The 27,899-nt window shown below is 28.5% G+C and overlaps 5 protein-coding genes across 5 annotated transcripts; 1 reads left to right on the forward strand and 4 right to left on the reverse strand.

The window, feature by feature from the left end:
- Positions 1 to 114: 114 nt before the first annotated feature.
- Bm7912 (Uncharacterized protein) lies at positions 115 to 3,303 on the reverse strand (the record flags this gene model as incomplete). Its single annotated transcript, XM_043074902.1, has 8 exons — positions 115 to 276; positions 560 to 762; positions 854 to 947; positions 1,136 to 1,207; positions 1,719 to 1,820; positions 2,374 to 2,458; positions 2,733 to 3,001; positions 3,280 to 3,303. 8 exons carry the CDS (start codon positions 3,301 to 3,303, stop codon positions 115 to 117), a joined length of 1,011 nt encoding a protein of 336 aa, XP_042930836.1.
- Positions 3,304 to 5,043: 1,740 nt separating this feature from the next.
- On the reverse strand, positions 5,044 to 5,907 carry Bm7913 (Uncharacterized protein; the record flags this gene model as incomplete). The annotated part of the gene is made up of 2 exons (XM_043074903.1): positions 5,044 to 5,436; positions 5,851 to 5,907. The coding sequence occupies 2 exons, from the start codon at positions 5,905 to 5,907 to the stop codon at positions 5,044 to 5,046; spliced, it is 450 nt and encodes a 149-aa protein (XP_042930837.1).
- A 1,702-nt stretch (positions 5,908 to 7,609) lies between these two features.
- Positions 7,610 to 7,960, reverse strand: Bm7914 (Uncharacterized protein; the record flags this gene model as incomplete). The annotated part of the gene is made up of 1 exon (XM_043074904.1): positions 7,610 to 7,960. One exon carries the CDS (start codon positions 7,958 to 7,960, stop codon positions 7,610 to 7,612), a length of 351 nt encoding a protein of 116 aa, XP_042930838.1.
- Positions 7,961 to 11,211: 3,251 nt separating this feature from the next.
- Bm10353 (Uncharacterized protein) lies at positions 11,212 to 13,903 on the forward strand (the record flags this gene model as incomplete). Its single annotated transcript, XM_043074905.1, has 6 exons — positions 11,212 to 11,331; positions 11,648 to 11,715; positions 12,133 to 12,258; positions 12,489 to 12,663; positions 13,240 to 13,342; positions 13,791 to 13,903. The coding sequence occupies 6 exons, from the start codon at positions 11,212 to 11,214 to the stop codon at positions 13,901 to 13,903; spliced, it is 705 nt and encodes a 234-aa protein (XP_042930839.1).
- A 1,032-nt stretch (positions 13,904 to 14,935) lies between these two features.
- On the reverse strand, positions 14,936 to 27,648 carry Bma-npp-12 (uncharacterized protein; the record flags this gene model as incomplete). Its single annotated transcript, XM_001894269.1, has 36 exons — positions 14,936 to 15,108; positions 15,312 to 15,410; positions 15,669 to 15,770; positions 15,901 to 16,042; positions 16,200 to 16,418; positions 16,587 to 16,696; positions 16,966 to 17,097; positions 17,447 to 17,576; positions 17,829 to 18,089; positions 18,285 to 18,369; positions 18,679 to 18,848; positions 19,058 to 19,223; positions 19,582 to 19,829; positions 20,055 to 20,264; positions 20,392 to 20,556; positions 20,833 to 21,010; positions 21,167 to 21,297; positions 21,407 to 21,529; positions 21,651 to 21,937; positions 22,120 to 22,303; positions 22,454 to 22,603; positions 22,936 to 23,033; positions 23,115 to 23,223; positions 23,355 to 23,497; positions 23,621 to 23,753; positions 24,079 to 24,288; positions 24,412 to 24,546; positions 24,725 to 24,865; positions 24,950 to 25,122; positions 25,371 to 25,499; positions 25,617 to 25,749; positions 25,832 to 25,908; positions 26,147 to 26,299; positions 26,638 to 26,769; positions 27,131 to 27,270; positions 27,482 to 27,648. 36 exons carry the CDS (start codon positions 27,646 to 27,648, stop codon positions 14,936 to 14,938), a joined length of 5,538 nt encoding a protein of 1,845 aa, XP_001894304.1.
- Positions 27,649 to 27,899: the final 251 nt, after the last annotated feature.

Below are 27,899 nucleotides of genomic sequence, written 5' to 3' on the forward strand. Positions count from 1 at the left end.
TAACTAAATATTGGTTACAAAGTAAATAAGTAATCGTATTGCTCATAGTTATGTAATTCATTTCATAAAAATCAATTTTAGCAAAAAAATTTTTTCCTCCCCAATATATCGTTTTTATGTAAAGGTTTTGAAAGATCTTCCTTTAATTCGACCGCTGTTCACGTGACGTAATCTCCCGTATAATCGAGATCGTAGATATCGTTGTGACGATCTTCGACGTCGACGTAGACTTCGTGGTGGTAACAAGCGTCTTCCACTAGTTCTCATATTTCTTCTCTAAAAGAATAAGTATTTTTGTTTGTAAAAAACGCTTAAATTTTTTCGTTTAAAAATTGAATGACAGTTATCAAAAAATGGTTTTAAAAATTTTGTTGAACAAAATCTTATAGAATTATTTAACAAAAATCTTATATTCATGAATAGCTATTCACTTTCCATTCTTTGAATTATTTTTGTTTTTTTTTTTATTCATGCATGCATAGAAAGTTTTTAATCTTTCCTACTCAATGATGAAATCATTTAAAGTTTAATGATAACTGATAATGAATAATTTTGTTACTGATCTGATCGGATAATTTCTTTCAGTGATATAACTGATTTGTGAAGATTGTCTCATTGGTTCCTCATTACTTTCTGAACTATATTCAATATTATTTCGTCTTGAAATTAATGATAATGAACGTTGTCGTTTTGCTGAAACAGGTGATGTTCTGCTAAGTGATCTTGGCATACGATAACGTTTAATGCCACGACGTGATCGAACTGAATATGTTTGTTCCGAAAAAACACTACGATTGCTTTCGTACTGCCTGTTATTTCCAGCACTACCCAGAAGCCAACGGATAGTTGCTACCTTGTAGCTGTTGTTGTTGCATAGATGATTCTCGAGGATCTGATGCCACATTTGCTGGTGGCGATTCATCGCGTGTTGTCACTCCCATTCTGAGCTAAAATTTATTTTTATAAAAAAAAAAAAAAAAAAAAAAAAACGAAATCATTTCTGATTATTTGGCATATTTATCCATTTATAGAAATCTAATATTTATGGATGAAGATATGGAGAAATTTTGAAAATAGCAGCATTTTTATTTGCATATTATAAAAAAAAAAAGTTTAATTTCAATAAAATTATTACAAGATTGCTTGAGCTATTCACTTTATCATCACTTGATTCATCATCTATTTGTTGATAAACAAAATCTCGAGCCTAAAATTTTGTACAATCAAATGAATGCAATTACATTTATATTTTCTGATGCTAAATAAGTAAATGATGATCAAATAATAATATTTTAAAACTAATTGGTTGAATCGGTTAAATAATTTTCAATGTATTTAAGTTTGTTTAAATATTATCAAATGGATGTTTAAATCGAAATAATTGAACTCAGAAAAATAAAAATAAATTCTTGTATATTCAGGGGATAGTTGCGATAAGCTTTAAAAAATCATTAATTGGTTGGTTAGGATTTTTTTTTTCCTAAAAAATTTCTTTAAGTTTAGTAAGTTCTGATTTTTCAATAATTATTGAAAAATTTTATTTCTAACTTCTTTTTTTCTTATATAAGAATTTAAATTAATTGAAAAATCAATCTTGCAAATTTTAGGATTTCGAATTATTTTGCAATAGCAAAATCCATAATACAAAAATTTATTTAAAATTTTTTACTAGCAAAAAAAGAAAAATAAATGAATTCAAAAGAAAATAATAAACTTACAATATTCGGATAGCTATGTCGTCGATATTCAATGAAATCTCTTCCATGACGTTCACGCATGGAACGTGGACTCCATGATCGTGAACCGCTTGCTTTCAAATGCTGAAGATAATCAGACATTTGATCAAATTCATTGTTTATTTCTTCATAAAACTTATGTTGAAATTGTTGTAAACTTTGTAATATCAATTTAATTAAACTTCCACCATTTTTATGCAAACTATCATATAATTATGTATAGTATTATTATTAAAATTGTTTTGAAAATCTTTTTTTGCTTTTACATAATACTTGATTAAATGATTGAAGTATTTTGCCCAATTTATTTTTCGTGTAATTTAAATTATTCATTTATTTGAATTAACATTACATTATTCATGCAACAGTATTAAATGTTAGCTTTTTGAAATGCTTAAATTTTCAGGAAAATTTAATTAGTTAGACTTGAGGTTGATTAATGGTTGTATATTTTATTTTGACAAAAAAAAAATATTGGAAGACAGAAGATGAAGAAGAAACAAGTAAAATATATAATTAATTCTGCTATTCTTTTTTTTTTTGGCTTTTCATTTGGATTAGTTTTAAAATGAACGAACCAATTCATTATTGATGGGTATATCAAAATGATAATTATCAATAAATCATCATTGTTAACATTATGAATCCGATTCTCATTTCCCATTTCATCAATTCCGTGCTCTATACGATTAAATGCCCCGTTGAATCCAAAAAGAAATGCTCTGAAAATTTCAACAACAATAAATAATTCAATTTTAGAGATCTACAGAATAACAATTAAATTTGTAAGAATATAATGAACATCCGAATTCACGCAAAATTTTGCACTATCCGGATTGATGCAAAATTGTTGCATCTGGATTCATGCAAACTATTCGGTTCATAAGAGTAGTGTAATTATCCGAACTCATGAGGCTTTATAACTTTATAATTTTGCAAGGTAACTTTATGAAAATTTATCCATCAATTTTGTGAGTAGGTTTTTTCTAATACAACCTATCAACAGCATTCTGCAACTGATCACCGCTGTAATACCCTGATTCATCAGCTTCAGCAAAATTTTCAAAATTAAGACCCAGTAAGTTAAATGCATCCAAATCATCAAAATCGAAGCTTTCATTTAACAGTCTACCAGAATGAATTGAACCTGAATGTGTTCTCGAATAAAATGCAATAATGACTTCACTTCTTTCAAAAAATCGAAAAAATTCGAATTCAAATGAATATTTGGAACAGAAAAAAAGGTCATGAAATGCAGTTACTTCCTAAATGTTTTTCAATTAAAAATTTTAATTTTACAAATAATAATTATATTTGATGAAATATTATCTAAATTAATAAATATGGCAAATTAAATAATTCAGTAGTCGCTAAAAGAAAACTCTTTGATAACTCTATTTTCATCATAAAAAGAAAATCAAGCTAATAAGAATTTAATAAAAATTCCGAATCTTTTCAAAAAAAGCTGACATTTTTTATTTCAAAACATTTGCAAGATTGTTAATTTCTTTTTACAATAGTAATGCTATCAGTATTTAACAACCTGATTCGCTGTTTGAGGTATCATCGCTTACTTCATTTAATAGGTTCACATTTCTGGACCCATCTATTCATTAAGTGAAACTTTTTAAATTATTTTTAATTTTAAAATATTTGTATGTTTGCCAATTTCCTTTTATTTTTATTTTTTGCCTATGTTAATAATTAAGCAGTTTTTGTGTTTAAAATTCTTATCTGTTATTTTTTCAGCAAATTTTAAATTTTATTCAAAGTTTTTATTCAATTATGCACTTTTTAATATCACAATCAGTGAGCAGCATGGTATAGAGAAATTGTTGCATATCAATTTCCTACTATTTTCAAATGGTTTAGAAATCTCTCAAAGCACGATATGCGGGAAGTTGATTACGTGAACTGCGCTTTAAATACTTTTTGAAAAAAAATTTTGAAAATTTATTGAAATAATTTGTTAATTCAAATAATTTGTTTCCTCTAACAAACTAAGATTTTCCATTTTGATAGAAAATATTACCATTCATTTTTGAAGAGTTATTATTGTTGCTTTTGTGATAATTGTAATCATATGAAATTAATCTCTGGAATCAAAATTTTATCAAATTAATCTAATAGAAGAAAGCACACAAATGTTTTTTGTTTTATTCGACCTATTAAAATTACGATATTAGATTGTCAGATTCAATTAATTAAAATGTTCAATTAAATTATGATGTTAAATTATCATACAGCTAATCAATTACGCAACATTACTTCTGTTGCTTTGAAATTTGGACAGAATACTAGCCTTTTTATTAATTAATATTAACAGACTATCAATCAATACTTTGCATCACAATATTCATAAAACAGTTGGAATTTTTTAAATGGAGTGTGGTAATGATTCAGTGCATCTCACCGTCAGATATGAAGAAACCACCTCTGATCGGTTACTGATAGTGAGAATAATCGCCAATATTTATGTCACAAATCAATAATATAATATAAAAATTTTGCATATTTGTTATGCTTAATTTAATTTTCCATAACAACAAAAAATCACTTTATATAATTTTTAATAATTTCCATTGTGAAAATTTTTATCTTTTGAAGAAAAAAAATTTTTTAAAAATTTAAAAAGATTTACTAAATTCATTTCAAATATTGGATTAAAATTTTTCAAACAAATAAGACGAAATTATTCACATTTTTCTTCAGTTTTCATAAAAATACTTTTATTTATTCTGTCAACTTTTCCATTTTAGAGAATAATTCGCTTAATTAATCTAAACTGAAAATGGAATAATGATTTCGAAGCAGATGGGGCACTGTCACACATTTATTAAGTGACAACCTTTCATTCAGTAAACTTATAGAAATTTTCATTTGCCATTTGCTGTTAATATTTGTAAATTTGGTACGGTAGATAGGCTTGATGTAATCATTAAGTTATGTGCAAGTTGTTTTCAGTTTTCATAAAAAACTCTTTGTTGTATTAATTCTCTTGAAATTCCATACTCTAATTTAATTAACAAAATTGACAAGAATAAGTTTATTTAATTAAAAATACAGCCAAAAAAAAATTACAAAGAGTATTTCCTTAATGAGGTGATTAAAATCAATGCATGCATGATAAGGAGAGATAAAATGAGTGTTTCACATCGATATATCAGAAATTAAAAATCAAAAAAATCGAAAGAATAGAAAAAAAAGAAATAAAATATTAAAAAGATATAGTAATTTCTGATGAAATAAACCATATTCTTAATTAAATGATTAAATAAATGAAATAATCAATGAACTGTTAATTTATTTATCGCATACTGATAATATTCAAAAGTGCTGATAAGCCGAAACTTCCAAATACATCGCCAATTTCAGTTTGGCCTAGTAGATGAAATATTACAGATAATGGTAATGCGAATAATGTTAAAAATGGTTCCTTACCTTCGCGTATAACATCAATCATATCATCAATTAATAATCCGGTATTCAAGATCGCTTTGTTATTTTCCAGAAACATTTTCATACCTTTTTCTCGACCTTCGTCTTCAATTTTTAAATCATCCGAAGTCTTATCTAATCCAGACGATGATAATGATGATAATAATGATAATAATGGTGATAGTGGAGTTGTTTTATTTTTTTGCATATCTTTATCGTTTGACGAAATAGCACTAATAATTGTTGGTGTCGATTCAATTGGCTACAAAATGCAAATGTAAAAATTAATTGATGCAAAATTATTCCGTAAAAAAATTGCTAAAATATTAGATTTTATTTAGTTCAAATATATTTCATTGAATTTATGAGTTATTCGTCATAAGTTTGATACTTGAAGTCAAACTTCTCAAACTTCTATACTTCAATGCAAAATAATTGAGTGAATAAAATTATGCAATGAGTAAGTGGAAATAAATAACATTATTGTCTTAAGATTATTCTATTATTCATTAAGCATTAAATATTGAGTATTTCAGTTAACACATAAATGTTAATCATTCTCCGATATCATTTCACAAATGTAGCAAAATAAGTAATATTTCCAAAAAAAGTAATATCAAAAAAGAATAACACTTCATTTTCCAACAAATTCATAATTACTAATAATTACACTTACCTTACAAAAGTAAACATTGGGAATAATAGCAAGTGTGATAAGAAATGAACCAATCATTTGTTTTATTCTACAATAACTGAAATATTTTGAAATGAAAATGTGAAATGCTTCAGGAAAATATACCTTTTACATTGTTATTCACTGCTATTATTCCTCATTAATCCATAATTTATTCTGCTTAATTTATCATTAAAAGTGAAAAACAATTTAAAGATCAAATATTTTCGATGTAAATATTTTCTGGTTGTAATTAATTTATTGAAGAGAAATTTATGATATGGTATGGTAATTGAAGCTCATTAAAAGTATTGTAGATGTATTTAAGGTTAAGCTGATTAATTTTAATTTATTATTACAATTACTATTATTGCATGCATAGTTTGCAGTAAACAAATGTTATTATTGATTTGATAGTTTTGTTAAATAGTTTAGCATTAAACTAAAAAAAATAGAATCATAAAGAGAATACTTTAATTCAAATGTATGATAATTATTAATTTAAGATAGCAATCAGTGCTAAAATTCTGCTGTAACAGTTAATAAAAATATTTTAATCAATTTGAAAGTATGAAAAGTAGGCAAAGTTAATCTTGAGATAGGAAAAATTATTATTTAATGAATCATTATTATTTGATAAACAGTTAAGTAAAATTAGTCACATGCAAATTTAATATATATATATATATATATATATATATATTAAAAATTATTCAGTAATCAGCTAAATAAAATTAATTGAAGAAATTAAGAAAATTTTTTTTTCAAAATTTTTTTCTAAACTAAGAAGAAATTAGTGAAATTTTTGTTAATTATTTCTAAATTTATGTTATGCTAAAAATTAATGAAATTTGTTTTTTTCGCGATCAAATTTCACTAATTTCTTAGTGAAATTGGAGAAAATATAAGTTCATTTAACGCTGAAAACGAGCAAGAAAGGTCACTGGTATTATCATTGCACTATTATGATATGATTAAATGATATACCAAAATATTTCTAATGAATGATGAAAGGACAAGTGCGCTTGATAAATTAGTTTTCATTCATGTCATATTTCCTTCGGATATATTTTCTTAAATATTTTGGGCGGCAAAAAAGATCAATGTTATATCAAAACATTTATGATTTTATATTTAAATATTTTGTACTTAACAATAATGCTTATTAACACGTGTAAATAACGCACAATTAATTTACCAGCGGAATATTTTCCGTTTTCGTCACACATTTTTTGATTATACTTTGCTTGCGACAACAATAATTAACGATATAAACCTTTTATTTTTTTGCAAACTAATAATACTTCTAATAGTAAATGAAACAAAGGAATTATTGCCTGAACTATCGATTTGTAATTAATTAAGTGATTAATATAATGTTAGTAAATTCAAAAATTCATTAACTTCATTTAATTATCATAAGCAGAAAGAGAATTACAAAAAGACAGGCAATGCATCATACGTATATCTGTGAGATAATAAACTACGGCAGGTAATATGCCATGTCATCCAGAATTCTTAATGATTACATGAAAGAGCGATAAGTAATGATAAGAAAAAAAGCACTACAATTTTATTATAACTTTCCATATAACTAGTTTTACAATAAAAAAGAAAGCCTTTTTTCTTCAGTTTTTAATCATTTTAAAAATATGAATTGATAATAATGATATTATCATTATTATTACTTCAATTAATTCTGTAAAATGATAACGTATATTGTTTAGTGATATTATAAAATTTTTTTTTTTTCTTTTGTTGTTTAATTTTCAGTTAGCTTTGGTTGCAATGGTATTAAAAGTGGTGCAAATAACGCATCAAAAAAGTTATTAATTGTTTTAACTGTATTAACAAAAGCAATCCAAAAGTCACCGGTGACACGTTGAATAGCACCAAATAAGCTAAGTGCTGGTTCTTTCTTAGCTAATTGCTTTTTTATTTCAATAATTACATCACGAATAATTGGCTTTAGCAAATTTGTTAAATTCATTTCATGATCTTCATACATTCTTATTGTTTCATTTCCAAAATTTTCATTCATTTCAATTTCTCTGTCATTTTCAGTTCCTTCTGGCATTCCCAATTTTGTTCCATTTTCAGTTTTTCCATTCATTTCCAACTCTTTTATAATAATAATAATTAATTTTGTGATTAATTCAACTGGTTCCGTAGTTATATTCTGATTGATATCTTCACTGATATCATTTTCCGAATAATTTTGTGACAATTCATTCTGCAATATACAAATTTTATTTAAAGTTATTTTTTTATTATTGAAATTTTTTTTTCAATTTTTCAGCTTTTTTTAAAGTCAAAATAATAGTTAAAACTGAAAGAATTAAAATGGATAAGTAGAAATATTCATTTCAATTTTATGAGAAATAAAAATATTTAATGAACCGAAAGATAATATATATTCCTAACACCTAAATTCTATTTGCTAATAATCAAACCTTTTTATTCAAGATTAAGTTTTTCATATTAAATAGAACAATTAAAATATTTAGTTTGACGATTACTACAAATGTTTTTTATAAACTTTGGTGTTCCAATTTTCATATTTTATTATATATATTTTATCTTACTGCTAACTTCTAGCTTTGGAAAATTTAAATTGCTGCTGTAAATTAATGAAATTATTTTAAAGTAATATAATGAAACATAAATAGCTCATTTAAATATTTGCAATGCGTTCGATAGAATAATCAAATAATTAAAGTAAACATATCAGATGATCAGTTATAAAGAACTAATGATATGACAAAAGTTTGCATTTGAAAATTTCATGGAATAATCGCAGATAGCTTGGTATTTTGACAGCAGTGTAAAAACTAAATTATAATAAATAATGTGCAAAAAAAATACCTCTGAAAAAGTAAAAGTATGAAGATATACAACGATAATAATCAAGACAAAGATCAGCTTCGATGATAACATTTTGAAACGAGGAACGCGTGGTTGTTTGCTGTCAAATAATAAACAATAAAATCATTTGTTTGGTCATACATAACATTAACTTTATCAATCAATCTTGTTTATATTTTTGATAATGTAAAATTCGTAAAACCGATTAATTTGAAATTTTTGTAATTTTATTGAAATCAGTTGACTATTTCGTTTTATTGTATATTTTTATGCAAAATACATGAAAATTTTGATAAAACAATTGCAATAAAAATAGATAAATTTGTAAATAATAACTTCGTCAAATGTAAACAATCCACTATCTATCGCAGTTAGGTTCAACAGTTGTCAAAACTTTCATTTAATTTTTCTTTAATTTAATTTAATATTAAGCAACAACAAATAACTACTAATAATGGTGACAATGGTGGCGATAATAATGATAATAACGATTATTGTTGTTGTCAGTAATAATAATAATAATAATAACAATAATTATAATGATGATCATACCGATAAATAAATTAACAAATAAGTAAATGATAACAATAACGATAACAATAGCGATAATAGGAATAATTAATAATAATTAATGATAATATAATACAAGAGGAATTAATAAGCTAGCAAAAGTATTATTTCCTAATGTTCGAAACATTACTTTTAATTGCAACTGTTTATATTAATGCTCACAAACACATTTTTCATTTTTTTAAAGAACAAATTATGTTATCAAGTCATTTTCATTATGTTTTGAAGGAATTCATACTTTCATACTAATCTTCGAATTTGCTTAAATTGATTCATCTGGCTTTTGATTAAACATATCAGAAAGATTAATAATTACTGATTTACTGCTAACCCTTGCTTTTAGTATCAATCATTCCACGATTTTTTTTTTGTGGTACTTGCTTATGTAAGCAGCAAGCAGTTGCTAATTAAATTGTCACAGAAATTTGATACAAAGATTGAAATTCACCATGAAGCTAAGATCAAAGTAAAATTTAAGGCTTCATCAAATTTTAATAAATAAAATGAATTTGTAGAAGAAACAAAGAAAAAATCTTCACGTTGTTGCTAATTTTACAGTTCTTCATTTTATTGATGAAAAAATTATGATGTGCTTTAATTTGGGATAATTGAAGTTTTCGATAAAAGGTTTATGATAATTTAGATTATTTTTTTATTTTATTTTATTTTTTTTTTTTTTTGTTGACATTTCATTGAACAAATAATGAAACAGATAATGGAACAGATGATAAATACAGATTTAACAGAGGTGGGTCAATGATACAGCATGAAAGAAAAATAATTTAGATATTAGAATAGGAAATTATATTTCCACTCTAAATATTTCACTATCATTTGCCATAATTTTATTCATAGAAATGAATTCATGGAATGAATTAATCAATTAATTAATAGTTTATATTTCATTCCTTGAAACTTAGTTTCGAATTTATTTTTGATCTGATTTTAAACGCTTAATTTTACAAATATTTAATTTCAGATATTCAATAAATTATGTTGTACTTATCACAAGCATTTGATATAAATTAATTTATTATTAATTCGAATTTGGTTTTAATTTTACTATGACAAGACTTATTCAGTTTTGAATTTATGACGTTCATGCAATATATATGTATTGCATAACCATAATTTACGGATAAATATTTCATTGTGAAAATTAAGCTAGCAAGAATGATAATGAGTAATAATTTAATTAAAAAATTTTTTTTTGCTATTATTTAATTATCTAAAACCATTGCTTATATGATAGTGCAGTTTCTGGCACAAATTATGATAATGAACTTTTGTACAATATTTGAAATCATTTTGATATTTTATATCATTCTATCCTGTATTATAATTTATTCACTTCATTTTTTAAAATGACATTGATTAGTTTATCATTTCCAATTATGTATCATTAATATTTTCTTACTACATTACATGTATTTATGATAAATATTAGAAGTAGGTTTTTTTTCTTTTTTTTTTTTTTTTGATTTATTGTTGCATTTTAAATAAAAATTCAAATTCAAAATATTCCTTTGGCAAAAAATGGAAAAATGTCATTTGATTTTTTCGTCAACATTTATTTTAAAAAATTTACATATTTTATGAGGATTTGTTGTAATAAAAGAAATTAAGTGAGAATTTTTATTTATTAAGTACATTTGTATGAAAGTAAAAGATACGACGGATTTTTATCAAATTGTTAGTTCTTTTTACATTGTCGTTTCATTATCATTTATTATCATTTAGGTAATTACTTAACATTCAGTGCAATATTTTGTTGCAGTAATCTTTTTATTGCAATATATTTTTAAAAAATATAAAAAAAATTTTTAGAATTATATATTCCTTAATTGACGAGTTTTGTTCTGATCTAATTTAAATTTCTAATTGAAGAATTTTGGTATTTTTTTTCTCTTCTTTTTAGATTGAATTGAAATGGGCAATGTATTAGAACGAAATCATATCAAAGCATCTGCTTTAAATCATTCATTACCATTTGGTTTGTATAAGAAGATAATAAGAAGAAAATATAAGAAAAACAAATCATTTTCTAAGGTTTTCACAGAATTTTTGAATTGTTTTATCAGGAAAAAAATGCAATGATATAACTGACAAATTGATTAAATAAAAATCATTTAAAAATAATATTATTGACTTAATCATTATTATGCAAAAATGACAATGTACTGAAAAATATAATTTCCTTTCGCAGTATAAAAAATAAAAGACTCATTTACTGAATCACATCAATATGATCATAGGAAGAATTAGTTCTTAAATAAACATAAAAATTGATATGAGAAGAACTGATATGATAATTAATACATATGGTAGTATTGAGAAGTAAAACAAAATTATAGAAGTTATTTAGTCTGATGAAGGAAAAGTGATAGATTTGGAGAATAACAACGATATAGATGAAACAAATTCATGGACAACGTTCGTTCTTTCTTTTTTTTTTTGCAACTAATCATCGTTTCTGATAACAGGCACCTTTTCTTCATCCTTTTTTTACATAATATATGATAGTTAATATATGTAATTATTTGGTACTGTATTTTTTAGGACAAATGTAAATAAGTTTGATGTTTTACGCATACAGTAATATGATTAGCAAATGTTCGATATATTTGATTCATTTAGCATTAGATTGGATACATTGATAAGAATGGTTCCTTATTATTCCTTATAATAAACAGTATCTTGTAATAAATAATTTCGCACAATAAATAGTTGTATCAAGAATATTATGACAACATAATATCAGTTATATATTAAAATGATATCACAAATTATAGTTCACGAACATATTTTATTTACGCAGAATTGAAAATAAATATTTGAACTGTGTTGCAGGACAATTGGTACCCGATCAGTTTTTAGTGTGAGCTTTCCAACTGGTGAAAGAGGACGAGACGGTGACAGCGAAAATACCATAACTCAGGATGATTGCATTCTTTCTAGAAGTAATTGCAGTGGAAGGTATTATTGTTGACATCAAAATATTTCACTATCAATCAATCATACATTGAAATGATATCATAAATTGCAGTTGAAAAATATATTTCATTTGTACAAAAGTTGAGAATAAAAGATATTTGAATGTATGAAAAAAAAGTTCATTATTACAGATTAAAATAATTAAATAATTCTGGAATTCATAAAAAAAAAAAAAAAAAAAAAAAAAAAAACTACCATTCCAATCATTTCAGATCATCAGCAACAAGTTACAGCGTCTCAAATACATCTGCCGATTTTTCATCATTCGAAAATTTAAGCGAAATATCGGAACATACAATGATGCGTCCACGACTTGATGATATGGAATGGTTGAGTGAAGTCCGGCAGTACCATGATCGTGAACCTGTCTTCCGTAAAAAACCCCTCGTATGCAGCCAAGTTCAATGACAAGAATTCCCTTCAAACATTAGTTCCAATTAATATCGTAAAATAAAAAAAAAAATCTACCATTCCCTATCGTAATTGTAATTTTTTTTTAATCTTCCTCAAAATTCATTAGGTTATCAATATCACTTATATTACTTAGAAAATTTTTGCCTGCATATTAATATTTTCTACTCAAAAAATTGATAGAAAAAAAAATGACAAAATGAGAATTTCTACAGTTTTCTTATTTTCTTAGAAAATCTGATTATTCTGATACAAACTATTCTCAATTATTACCTTTTTCGAAAATATTACTTTTCTTTGCAACTTTTCAAAAAGAAATTCGTTACCAACATATTTTACTATATGATTGATTATCATAATACAATTGTAGTGGATAAGGATGCCTTGAATATTGCAATAGCAAAACTACTTCTTTTTATTTTAAAATTATTAGTAAGAAAAGATTAAGGAATTTTAATACATCTTCAGTTCTCTCTCTTTCCTCTCCTTCTCCCTCTCTCTCTTTTATTTCTGCTAAGTTACGTGAATAGATTTTCAAGTAAAGTATTGCAGAAGGCAGCATTAAAAATACGATCACGCAGGATAGTACCACAATTGAAATGGTACCGCCGCTATCATCACTGGGCAATAAGGCAATCACCAAAACCTTACAAAGGTATATATTTCTTATAATTTTATTAATACAAAGTACAATTTAAAAAAAAAAAAAAAATAACAAGCAAATAATCAAATTGTTATATACCTTTTTTTATCACAAAATTAGTTTCAATAAATTTTCAAACAAAAAATTCAATAATAATGCGCAAATGAATTTTTCCAATTACATTTATTTTTGCTTAGCTAAATTAATAGAACAGAGTTAATTAATGAATAAGAATAAATAATTGTAATCAGTCGAATTGATAAAATGTACTATAATAAGTATCAATCATTGTTTTTCGTTTTTTCAACTCTATCCTTATGTATTTATATAAATAAAAATTAATAATTTGATTAAATTTCTATAAGAAAAAAAAGTAAACATAAAAAAGAAAATGATGAAATAATGTGTAATAAAAATTTAGCAAAAAAAAGGGATTTTTTTTAATAAAAATAATTTTCAGGAAGAGATGTATTGAATCCATACATTGATAAAGCACTGGAAGAGAAAAATGTTGACTTAAATGTATCTGATTTACAGCGTGGCATATTTTATTTGAAATGTACCAATTGCTAAAATATTAACGTTATCAGTGACTCTACTAATCTTTATTATGTTCTATTAATCTTCTATCAATCTTTATAATCAAATTCTATTAATCTTTATTATGCATTAAATTTAAAGTTTAACCATAAGATTGAAGTAATTTTTATCTTCGTTTTTTGCTTTTTTTCTTTTATCTTTATGAAAAATTTAATTTCCGCTAATAAATTTATAGGACAGAAAAAGGAAGAAATTAACGATTTCTCTTTTTCGCTGAAAAATTCAACAATATTTCTTGGATTAGTTAATTGTATAATGACGTGTGCAGTATAAAAATATGATGAATTTGCATGTTTATCTATTAGAATAGTTATATTTTGTTGAAAATTTGAATTTATTCAGATATATTGGTTCTAAATTTTCTCTTCTATTCATTTCCCCATTAAATTCTCTATGAAATGTTTGATATTAAAAAAAAAAAAAAAAAAAAGAAATATTAAATAATATATAATTTTTTTTTTATTTTCCATCAAACAAATTAAGCAACAATAAAAATGAGTCAACGACAGGAAGGCACATATCCAACCCTGATCACTTCAATAAAAACCTAATAAAAGATAGAAGATAATTTTAAATTAACAATTTCATAAAATATCAATATCAATAGTATACCTTGTGAAGAGTATATACGATGACACGTTCAACTAATTCTGATATTTCTAGAAATAACATCAAAGATAACATTAGTCATGATTCTAGATTCAAGTAATGATATTACTGAAATTTTGATTTAATTATTTATCGATGCCATCTCTATATTAGAGATCAGTTACACAAATACTGGTTCGAAAAGAACAACAAATTAAAGAAAATTAAAAAGTTGTATAAAATTTAAAGGAAAATATAACCATCTAAAAATAAGCATATAATTTCATAAGTGGTGACAACATCAACCAACAATCAATAATAATGGAACATTAAAAAAAGTGAACCACAAGTCAAAACAAGCTAAAAAGTACCACAATACCAATTTCATAATAAATGCTATGCAAAGAAAAATGATCATTACCACTGTCTCTTTCGTAAACGTGGTGATATGAGCGATCGATCCGGAACACTCCAAAGAATCGGTTCCCCTGGGCTCCCAACTGAACGACTAGATCGATTGGATATTAGTGACACATCAGATGAACCCAACAAACTCTTTCCATTCTTATAAGTTAACGGCGTATACCGTTCTGTAATTTCTCCTACATTTATCACTTATATTCTTGGGAGTGATTTTACTGGTAATGCAAATTTCATAACAACAAATACTCATCAATTTTCAATTGATAGCTTACTTTCATTTCATTTCTAAAATATGCACATGTAATTATTGTGTAAACATGCAATGTCTATTACAGCCTACACAAACACTAACTAAAAGAAGAATTTTAACCTGGATAATCACTAGCAAACGATCCATACGTAGCATTAGAATCAGTAGTATAGAACGAGCTAAAGAAATAAGATGAAAAACTGAATCCTCTGCAGTGCGCTGAAAAAAAGAAAAACTATTTAATTCATACGACTGAAAGTTAAATATGCAAATAAAAGAACTCTGTGAAATGTGAATAACGATTAATGTGGCATATAAGAACGATTGATGACAGCAATGACAGCAGAAGAACTCACTGATACTTCAAGAATGGGTCGAAATGTAAAACAGGATTAGATATCTCAAACTTATTACTCTTCATTCATCATCAAACATCTTTACAAATGAAAATAAAGACCAAAAGTATAATCAAAGTACCTATCAGAACGATGAGAACCGCAGCAGTAAGAAGTGACGCACATACTTGAACGAATGTTGATTCTAGAAATGAACGCAGAAGACCCATAAAATGGTCAGAAGCTGTAATAATATTAGTTTTGAACAAAGAGAAACATTTTAATGGCATTCATTATACCACCACGGCAAAATAACTGTATAGGACCGAAATGTATGAGGAAAAAAAAAAGTGATAACGTAATACGTAAGATACCACGTAAAACAGTTTTTGATGCATCACCATGAAGAACGATAGTTACTGGCACTATTTCAAACTGCCCCGTGATTGCACTTTTGACTGTAATATTGCATTTATCCAATAATTCCTGCCACAAAAGCACTGAATTCATGTCCAACTGAAATGAACTTTTCATTATTAGGTGGCATCAAAAGAAAACAAATTAAGTCTCAAATATCATTTTTTCCTTCCTTGCGGTTGAGCTAACATTTGTGTTTTCCTTAACCAATTAACTTTTAAATTAACTATTACTTATAGATATTACAAATACATACCTCAATACGATATCGTAACTCCGTGAGTGAAGTGGATTTAACTTTCTTTATATGCAAAACACCTCCACTATCAGCTTGAACTGATATTTTGCTAGCAGCATATATGGATGACTGTATAACTAGATCAGCTTCTAGTGCGTTCACATTGTTTAGACGTATCTCACGTTGAATGATTTCAAAACGTGGGTAGAAAGTAACTATTACGCTTGCTTCCTTTACCTGAAATATTCCTTAAAATTAATTGCTTAATTCAAATCATCCTTTAACTTTCAATTTCAATAAACCAAACATTGTGCTGCAGCTACTTTCAAAACCAAAAAGACAATAAAAAACAAAAGAAAACAAAACAAACAAAAAAAGCAAAAACGTATGCCTAATTGTACAAACCTTTCCAACACGATTCCAGATGGCGGAGATATTCAAACTAAGACTCTGGTAATCATTCAAAGAAACTGGTCCCTCGAATGTTTGTTCCACCAAGATACAACCATATTTACCTAATAAAAAGCCGAAACTCAACAAGCTATATCAAATAGATCTTTCACTTTCCTTGCTTATTGATTTGAACAAAGTATTGCAGAATAGAGTATTGATTTAGTAATAAGTACTCTTCTAATTTCTACAAATCCTAGTATGTTTTAACAAAAGAAGCTCTCAGGTTCAGGATATTTAAAACTGCTTTATCCTTTAAAACACCTATATCTAAAAATTTGTAATATCTTGCACTACTGTCAAATCCATAAAACGGGATGAATGAATTCCTTACCTAATGTAGGTAGAAATTTCGAATGAGCAGCAAATAAGCTTGTTGCCAACACACTCACTTTTTCCACAAAAGCAATAGTGCAATCAAAAGGTGCATCCAAAATTAGCTCCTCCAATAGCCCAGATGCACAACCTAAATTGCGTGAAACTGTTTTTGGTTTACTAGATCAATATTCATGGAATAATGCGTATGCTTGAATGACATGAACCAAACAGAAATAACACATAAAATTGCAGAAACAAGTTTGTCTCTGCTATCGGATTTTTAAATTTGCCTGTACGAATTACACTTTTTGTTGCAATCCCTTAGCAAAACATTAGTTTAATTGGAGAATCTTTAATGTACTTCTAAAATATATGCTGAGATATTTCAAAATGAGAAGTTACGCAATATCATGAAATTTCTTATTTTTCCATCAAATAGAATTGAAATTCATTTGACAAAAATCATTAGCTAATAATAAAAATAATGGGGAAGGTACCATAAGTGTTAGTTGGATTCTGTTCAATGCTATGAACGATTAATGGAAATACATATTGATGATCTTTTATATTCGAAACAAATTGCGGTACTGATGAAAACCGAAGAGATTTTGCTGGAACAACTTTGCGCTGCAAGGAATATGAACTCATCAAAGAATTTGTGTAAAGTTAATGTACTGAAAATGTACTACAAATTGAAAATAAAAAAAACAATTTCCAAATTTATTTATTACATCTGACACATAAAATATTGCATCTGATTCATTATCATGTAATGACTAGGAAATATAAGCATATAATTCACGACTGATCTGTTTCAAGTGCTCCATCTAGAATGTATTATTTCATTATTTATTAAAAATGATAGTAATGACAGAATACCTTAGTAAAAATGGTTTGTTTCTGTGAATGATAAGAAGCAACTACGGTGCTACCAGTATCCACTGCTACAGCAATACCATTTGATTCGTCGATGAATTGGAAATGTCGCTTTCCATCTAACTCTTTCCATCCAGATACTAACAACGGTGAATTAAAACAAATAATTTCGGAGACGGCCACAGAATGTATTGATGGCCCGATTACATCATCCACCGGAAGACGCAGAAAAACATTTAGGTCGGGATTATTTCTGTCCCATACCTCAACAAAATAACGATATTTCGAAATTATAATTAACTGCTTGCAATTGCTAGCAGTTTGAAGAAGAGAAGGAGTAAGTTAGCTAAAAATTAAATACTGAACATGAAAGAATAAAATAAAATCATAAAAATATCGATCAAAATACACGGTTAGGAAAAAATAGCTGAGAGAAAGGAAATCTATCAATTAACTCACCTTAAACACTGTTTCGCCAAAATCCTTTAGATGAATATCAAATGAACTGTTAGCGTTCCCAGGATGAATTTCAATCAAATCAAAACTATAACAAAATATTAGTGGCTAGGAAAAACAGAGATATTAACAGAAATATTTCAGACAACTCATGTGAACTCTTTTTCCGTAAATTTTTTCATTAACACTATAAATGGTTGTAAACAGAAAAGATTCCTCTTTATGGCCTAAATCATAGATGGAAATAAATAAAACTGGAAAGACAGAAGTATTTCCGTACCTCTGACTATATTATTCTTTGTCAAGTGATGAACTCAAAAAGACTGACGAATTCCCAAATTTCTAAATTATCAAAATATATGGGAAAATCCGGATGAACTTAATAAAATAGCACTACCGATGAGGCCTGTAATTTAGCGAATGCTTCGCAGCATCGAACAGACGGCCGAAGTGATCTCTTGACTCAACATCAACATGCAGACGATAACCGAGAGGAAAAAATGCTAATGGTTTTTCCAGCACTTCGGGAGATTTAATCTTCAGATGGAGGGATACTACTGGGGTAACCTGCAATTTCCATACTCAAAAGTAATGTAGACATTGCATTACGAAAATCAGGATCCGAAAAATAAAAAATAAAATGATACATGAACCAGGGAAATTGAAAATCTTTTCAATCGGTTGTATTTATTAACTCCTAATGAATGGATTCATGCTTTTAGCTAATTTTTCTTACAAAATAAGACAGTTGTGCTATGCAAACTAATATAACTTACGGAGACTGGTAAATATACAAGCTCCTTATGAGGATATTTTGTTTCCTTCAATACCAAAGCAGCATCACCAACAGTATGAGCTAGTAAAGTGCTGTTGCTATCACCGATAACTGATATATAAGTGGAAAGTTCTGGTGGTACCATAAATTGCACTGAGCTATCTTTCCTGAAAGCATTAAATATGTTTACATCAGTGTCTTTCTTATTTTTTTTTTTTTTTTAAATCGTATCAATATGAAAGAAAATGTAATAAATAACATTTGTCTTGGGTAAAAAATAAATCAAAAGATTATGCTTGAATCATTGTCAACTATAGTTATATTTAGATATAATAATGGCAGTATTAGAAAAAGAATGATTTTGAGAATGATTTTTTGGAAATGCACTATAGGAATGATATTGGATTATGATCTACACAAGCAAAAATTTTGACCAAGTTCCAAAGCGTAATTAACGTATTTCGGCACTTCATCAACAATGAAAACAGTGCAGTAAGGATGAAATAAATGTAATTGCAAAATTACCTGTTACTTTTCAGAGCAAGTTCTGCATCCGGAGACAAACGTAACACCTGATGATATCGTGGTGGAACCGTTAAGTGTAACGGCTCAGTGACAGTCACTATCAACTGATCTTCATAATATTTGACTTCTTCGGAGAATGCCTTCGAATTTTCAGGAGTGCTCACTAATACGTGAATCACTGCTTGTCCAACTGCCAGTGCTTGTAGTTCTATTTGAAATCGATTTTCCGGTGATTCAGACACAAAAGTCTGTAAGTGATATTTACCATTATGAATAATTTGGCTAAGCTAGCTTTCCTTAGGAAACTACTTTAATTGCAATCAGTTTGCAGCTTTGATGGCAAAGAATGACGCACTGTACTGCAAACCCTCTTAATGAATATGTTACATCCTGAAATTGAATTAATTTAAAACGAAAGGTCCTCATGCAGTCCCTTCACAGGTTTCATTCAAGGAGCAGTGGTGAATACTTACATCAACTGGTGATACAGTTTCGATGATGCCTGGTGTAGCGATCCTCCAAGAGATTTTTAATGGGTACAGTGCTCCACCGAATGAAAACGGTGTTTCATTTTCATTAAGACCATCAACACGAACCCACCCTCTTTGACCAACTTGTATCTGTGATGTAGAGAAGTGTATACGGACTCCGGTAAGCAACACTGTTTTAACAACAACTTCATCCTAAAATATAGTTTTCGTAAGGTATTCCTACTGCAAATACAACATCGGAAGCCATTACTTAATTCCCTTTTTAAATAGATAAAGTATATGTTTTATTTACAGAAATTTAAGGCAAAAATGAAACTACTTGAATAGAAGGAGCAATATTGCCCAAGTTAACAGAGCCTATAATTTTCGCATATCCAACTGCTTTGCTTGTTATCAGCCCATCTGATCCCACAGTAGCTACTGAAGTATTATTGAGATGATACTGCACCGATGGTAATGGTTGAGGTCCACCAGATATTTCTAACTGCAATGATAGTGCTTTGAATTATTAAATCAGCGCTTCTTCAACTGATAACTTTTGACATCTATATCAAAAATACTCATAGAAGGGGAATTTCACTGCTTTAAATCTCCGTTTACAAAAGTGAGATTTTATTCTAAAAAGTGAATTCAGTCACTCGAATTCCAATATTGCATTAATTAACAGAATGCAGCAGAGTTTTTTCAGTTATACAATGATTGTTCAAATTGCTCCAAACAATTTTAATAATAAGGATCAAGATCAAATGAACTGTGATACCTGGAAAACAGAATCAGGAATAAGGGTTATCAGTTTTGGTTGTAATTGTAGCGGTGCATAAACTTGAATGCTATGAGATTGACTTTGTAATATCCGTCCATTAGCACGTCGAGCAGACGCGCGAAGTGTTACGACACCAACAACATTACCTCGCAGGATGTAATGTAGAGCATCAACCCTTAAATAATTTTTATATTTAATTATGAAACTTTCGAAGTTTACATTTTGAACAATGAGCAGTATTTACCTACATATCATGGATATAATGGTATATGATTCAAGAGAGAATTTTTTTGGATGAAAAATGAAATAAACCAAAGAAAGTGCAAAATACCTGGTTATTAGTAAAACATTGGATGACGCATTCAGCTGTACATTCATGATATCGGCATCATCGGTTATGAAGAAAAGGCCTTCCATATCACGAACTTTAAGTTTCAGTTCTTGTTCGGTGTTCAATGCTAACTACAACAGAAGGTCCTGCTGGAGGTATCATTTACGAAGAATAAGAAAGCAATGAATTAATTGGTTAGGATCACAAAAAATATGATGTTTAGGAAATACTGATACTTACAAATCCGGGTGCTTCGATCAAAATTTCTTCTACATCGGTGATCGAAATTGTAGCTGTGAAGTTTTGGTTAAGACATAAGTCCGAAAACTGGAGCTTCGATTTACCAACAGACAATGGACGCACCTTTAAAGAATGTTATCAAAGGACTACAGATACTAGTGATGTGGTATGAATATGTTTAGAATATGTAGGAAGTACAGCATGAAATCAATCAAGTTCAAAAAATATAATATAATTTCTTCACTTGCGTAATCCCATTGGACATCTCAGCTTCCAGCAGGCTGGAATCATAATCCATTAAAGCAAAATGTCCTGAACCATGTTCCAATCGAATAGCTTTTGAGGCACTCTTTTCATTTAATAATACGACCAAGGACGGTATCGCTTCCGCATTTCGGACCAAAACTGTCTGCATCTTACTTTGCAATTCTTGCGGAAAATAAAGTCGTCGATTTCCAACTTTATATTCTCGAGTTGATGCAATAATTTCTACTTTATCAACAATTTCACGTGGTTTGAGAATGCCGCGTACTAAATATCAAACTGATTTAGATAAAGACAAATAAAAGTTAATTCAATCAATTACCTGATATATCTCGAAACTATCAGCGCTTCGATATAAAGAAGGAAGTACCATTATTCTAAATGATTAGAAGACTGCTAATGGAACCCTAACAAACAGATATGCATATATTTAATTTCAAAAGAACTACCTTCACTTAATTCGCTTCTCTTATCTTCTTCCACGTCCGCTACATCTTTATTACTTACTTTCCAACTCATTTTCAGGGAAGTCAACGAATCAAGCTGCTTTTCCAATCCCATCGATGGTCCCGATTCGCAATGTCCAAAAGCTGACACTGCTAATGTAGATGGTTGACTGCAGCTAGCAGCGCGCTGCAATACGAAGTTAGGTAAAACGATTTCTCCAACTCTTCCTCAACTTTTTGAATTTATTTAGGAATGTTCTTTTTGAATAAAAGGAACACTCCTAAATAAATAAAATTAAGGAATATAAAAAGATTTTACTATTGGAAAAACATATACCACATTTGTCGGACATTTACTTTGATAAGGCCTCAACAAAGATAATGATAGTCGTGTGGGCAAACCACAACACAATCTCAATTTTGTTTCAGCCTTAGCGGGTAGTGGATTTGTAGAAGAAGCTTCATTACCAACAACAACTATGATAAGCTGAAAATTAGGTTTAGAAATGACGAAAAAAGAAAAGATTTTTTGAAAAATTGATAGTGATAATGGCGCTAAAACATTTTCTTCAAAGACATCGACATTATTACCATTAAAGACATCGACATTATGATTACAACAGCGAACGGAAGAAATGAAACATCGACATTATGATTATAACAGCGAACGGAAGAAATGAAACTGCTTATTGCTAATAGCGTGAGATCTTCCCAAAAATTGTTTACATGAAATATCTCTGTGGACATGCGTCAGAAGTAAGCTGCTGAATGACTACACACTTTAATCATATTCGTTTCGATATGATATAAAAAACTTACCATGTCTCCCTTATTATCTTTACACGTGACAATAATCCGTCCATCCTGAGAAGAAAAATCACCATTACTGATCAAATTTGATGTGTCACTGTAGATCACTGTAAAGCAACATTGTTAGAAACATGAAAATCGAATTCAGAGTTCAACACAATTACCACAAATACAAATTACCAAATTACATTTTGAATAATATTTCGATGGATCCAAAATCCATGGTCTCGGACCACCAAATGTACGAATAAAAAAGCTGCTACCGAGCATAACAAATATTTCTGTAGGTGTTTCCAGCTAAAGAAATCATTAATTTAGTCAATATGAAAGTCACTTAAATACTTTACTCTTCCTTAGAACAAGTAGTAAACAGCAATCTATATCAGTAAAGATATTTACACTCAATAACGACTTCTGAAAAAAGAAACCTTCAATGGTAGATAAGCAGAAATCTGAACGGATGCAGACATATTACCAAAGTAAACTGTTGCAATGGTATCACCAGAAGCAACAGCAGTAAGTACAAAACCGCAACAACTGTCATCGTATGAAGACATTCTTCCACAACCATCTGAATATTTATAATGAATGCCATCTGAATATTTTTATTATATATATATATATATATATATATATATATATTCAGTACCTTCTTTTAAATATACCGAAAATTTTAGGCTATTAAACAGCTCACCTGAAGCTAATCGAAAAATGTCATTATCCTTTATTCGCATTGATAAATCAACACGACGACAATCGGATATAGTCACTTTTTTACCTCCTGAATTGGCGTAAAGAGAAATATATAGGATTAAGTCACTACCAACCTAAAATATTTCAACTGAACTAATTTGGTCATACATAGTAATAGCGGTTTTGTATTTGCTTATTTGAATGTTTGGAATATTTTAGTATCCGTCTTTGATACGATGACCATAACTTATTGAACAGTTTTGGTCTTTTTAAAATATGAAAAAAAAAAAAAAAAGCATTCTAAAATATATGTTGGCTAATATATGCAGAAGCCTTACACTTTAGAAACCTATAATTAAGCAATAAACTAATGAAGATAACATTTTGTTTGTAGATAACAAAGAAGTTTACTATTCTATTTAAAAACTATTTGGGAAATATTAAATTCATTTAACATACTTCGGCTTCTAAATGTGACCTGCCGAAAGCAATTCCAGTTGGTTGTAAAACCTGAATAATTGCTTTTCCAAAATGAGCATTATTTTGCGCATCCTGTGCAATCACTTCTGTGTTACCGAGATTTGCAGTCAACAGAATTCCGCTAGAATCTACTGAGGCAATTTCTGGATTCACACTTGACCATGTAAACGATCCCGTACCACCTCGTGTCTGAAATTGTTATCAGTAATAAAGATACCGTTGACGAAATAATACTGTTAATGAAAAAAAAAAAAAAAAAATCTGAATCATAATATTTTAAATATATTATTATAAAACATATAGGAAATAAACCAAAAGCTTTTTAGAATGGATTCTTTTTGCATCGATGTATGGGAAAGCGATGAATGGCGGTATCACTTCAATCGGTTCTGATATCACTGTAGTTACTTCATTTTTTACCGATGATGATATCCTCAACTCTCCTTCCTGTAAGACAAAATTTAATACATTACTTTAATGATCGTCATTCGTTTGCTCGTAAAGGATCTATAAACAAAGCAAAATATACGTTTGTAAAATGAATTAACATCGTATATATTCATGATAAGAGATATAATATTCTGCGTCATGTGTGAAAGTACCCAATAACACCAAAAGAACTAACCGAACTCATGACTGATATGAATGATGCTCGCAGCTTCGTGGTTCCACTCTTTATAGCTTTCACATTAAAATACGATCCATTATGTGATCTTCTAATCACTTTGAAATATTCTTCAGATATAACACTTTCGAAAATTGCATTCTATAAAGACATATCATCAAAGACTATACGCGATAAAAAACAAAACGATGTTCTATAAGATAAAATATAAAATTTATAAACAACCTCTGGGATATATATGACATTATTATCAGCATCAGCCACAACAAAAGAAATATCATATTCGCGTCCTATCTCCAAATACCATAAATCACCGCTAATTCTGATATATAAACTAGATGGTTCAACAACATGGATCCGAGCAGATGGAGGCTTGAGAAAATTTAATGATTTTACATCTGAAAAACAAAGAAAATGTATTTCTGCAGCAGCGCATAAACTTGGAATCCAAAATGTAATCCTTTAGAAATAGAAACAACACTTTATTTCCGAATCTCATGATATCCCTAGAACCGATAAGTGAAGAAATCCAAGATGTTTTTTTTTTTTTTTTTTTTTTCATTAAAATGTGATTAGATTTGTTATATATAATGATGATAGTTGAAAACAAGAAAATGACTTCCACTTTGTGTTGAAAAAATCTAACTTTCATCAATCAGCGATATTTCGGTTGTTCCGTAACTTATGGCTGTGACCATAGATGATGAAGAATTCAACGAACAAATTTCTATATCTTTAATCGATAGATGATACTGTCTTGATGGTAAGTATATTGCTGCAACATGAAACATAATACTCCAGGAACACATTAAGTTATTCCAAAAAATAGCCTGAATTCATAAAAACAAATAGGAGATGTAGACTATGAATAAGTAAGGTATAAAGATCCTACCTTCTGTGTCACTCTGCTTAATTATTTCTGCAGTATAATGTACACGTGACCCAAGCGGAAGAAATATATCCTGAGAAGGTATCAGCAAGAGATTCGCGACTACTATGAAATCCACATTTTGAGGTTTTACATCCTTAAAGAAAAATCACTGGTTATCCGACATTGGTATAACGAAATTGATATAACAAATACATATCATGAAATTAATAACAAACTTTAAAATGCGGCTCAACCAATTTTACTTTCAAAACAGCAGCACCTGTGGATATACCTTCAACTAATATCACATAGCCTGGAAAACATTAGAAGATATATGTACTCGCAGACTTACTATTCCTTCAGTAATATTTTTTGTCATAAATATGAAATATACTATTTAACAAGACGTATACGAAACAATGTTAAGCATGAAATACTAACAATTAAGCTGTCCAACAAGTACATCTAATATGAACTAATCTGTATTTTTTAATATAATCAATTTAATAAACAGGAAGAAAAAAAAAACTCTGAACAAACAAAAAGCCAACCGCGTTTTTTATTTTCTTCAAGCAAACGCACGCCATCAGGAGCTTCATATTTTGACTGCGAAAATGGTACAATTCGAAGAGGTTTTTCGGATAAGGATGATGATTCCAAATACCATTCAAAAGGAATTTTTCCAAGATTAGTGAACATATCACCTATAAAAATATTTGGGTAAATATTTTTTTTTTTGTTAATTGTTTTACCCAGGTGTCCACTGCAACTTATTAGAACAGTACACATGAAGAAAAAATATAGGGTTAGCATGCTTCACAATGCTCAATCAGTAATCAAAAAATAAAAAAAGAAAAAAGCGGATGTCAGGAGGAAAGAAAACAAGGTAAAGAATTTATAATTTATCTTCTATCATAAACATATATCCCAACTTGAAATTATTCATTGAGAAAAACGCTTATCAGAGAGCCGACCGCATAATTTTCCATCTCTTTTGCTAACTTACAATTCAGAAATTTAGAAATGATAGTCAAGTAGCAACCTTCAGCATTGTATGCTTGTACAACGATTTTTGCTGGTGAGGCATCCAGAAAAAGAACTTTCGTAGTGGTTGAAACAGAAATGCTTCGTATAACGTCAACTGTCACGCCACAGCTCAAAACTACACCAGCATCTGCATGAAAAAAAGCATGTGTAACAGAACCGTTATGAATCTCGCAGATTGAGAAGTTCCATCAGTATACGAAATTAAGGCATTAACGAAAATTTAACTGAATATTTTTTCTAAAATGTCATTTTAATTTCAGAGTTTCCTGATCTAGAAAAAAACAAAAACAATCGAAGTCAGCGAAACCCACGATAACAAACAAAATATGAAACGTAGAACCGTAACTAATATTAAAGATCAAGGAAATAGCATCGAATTTGGCAGGCAGCAAGTATGAGTCTGTAAACATAAACAAGAGCAAAATTCGAACTCCTCCTCAAATTTGCATGATTTCTGGAATTTAGCTGATAAACTGACTAAGTATAACCTTTATCTTCAGCAAAAACAACAGCCATCTGCTCCTCAGCATACTTCGAAGTCGCTATAATCTGAGCCTTTGCTGAACATCCCTTCGTTCCTACTGGATTTACTCCTTTTACTGATACAGTGTCTGGTCGAGTCGACCTCCTAAAACAGCTTTTTCCAACTATTCAAGATTTTTAATGACCAAAAATCAACACCCGTCACTAGAGATTTTCAACCAGAAATCCTTTTCAGTTAGGCCTTTTTAAGTTTATGAGCACTTGATTAGATATAACCAGTGTCTTGCTTTAGCACTTAGCCCTTCGACCAAGTTGAAGAACCAAACTTTACGAAATATTCTGTAGGATATACATACCATGTGAAACATCCATTTGCCGGATCACTAACAATTAAGTCGAAAGTCACTTGAACAGTGGGGTGATAGGGTAACAGCACTCGTGGCACATTTAACCGGTAACTGTCTGTCAGCAGTATTGCGTACCATAATAACAACCGAAGCAACAAGCAATGAAATTTAGTCATCTATCTAAAAATTACATATGCATATTACTATGAACATTTCGGGCGATGATACTTCCTTCATTCCATTAGAATGTAGCACGTCTAATTAATCTCGACGAAAATGGTTTAATTTATTTTAAACATAAGGATAGAGGACAGAGTGTGCAAATATCCATTTCCAAATAATAAATATCACTTCAATAACAAAGAAAAAAGGGAAACTTACAATTTCATTCCAATATGTGATCGATTGGTTAGCTCAGATCTCAGGT

This window comes from Brugia malayi (assembly GCF_000002995.4).
Source record: "Brugia malayi strain FR3 genome assembly, contig: Bm_v4_ChrX_scaffold_001, whole genome shotgun sequence".
Lineage (NCBI taxonomy): Eukaryota > Metazoa > Nematoda > Chromadorea > Rhabditida > Onchocercidae > Brugia > Brugia malayi.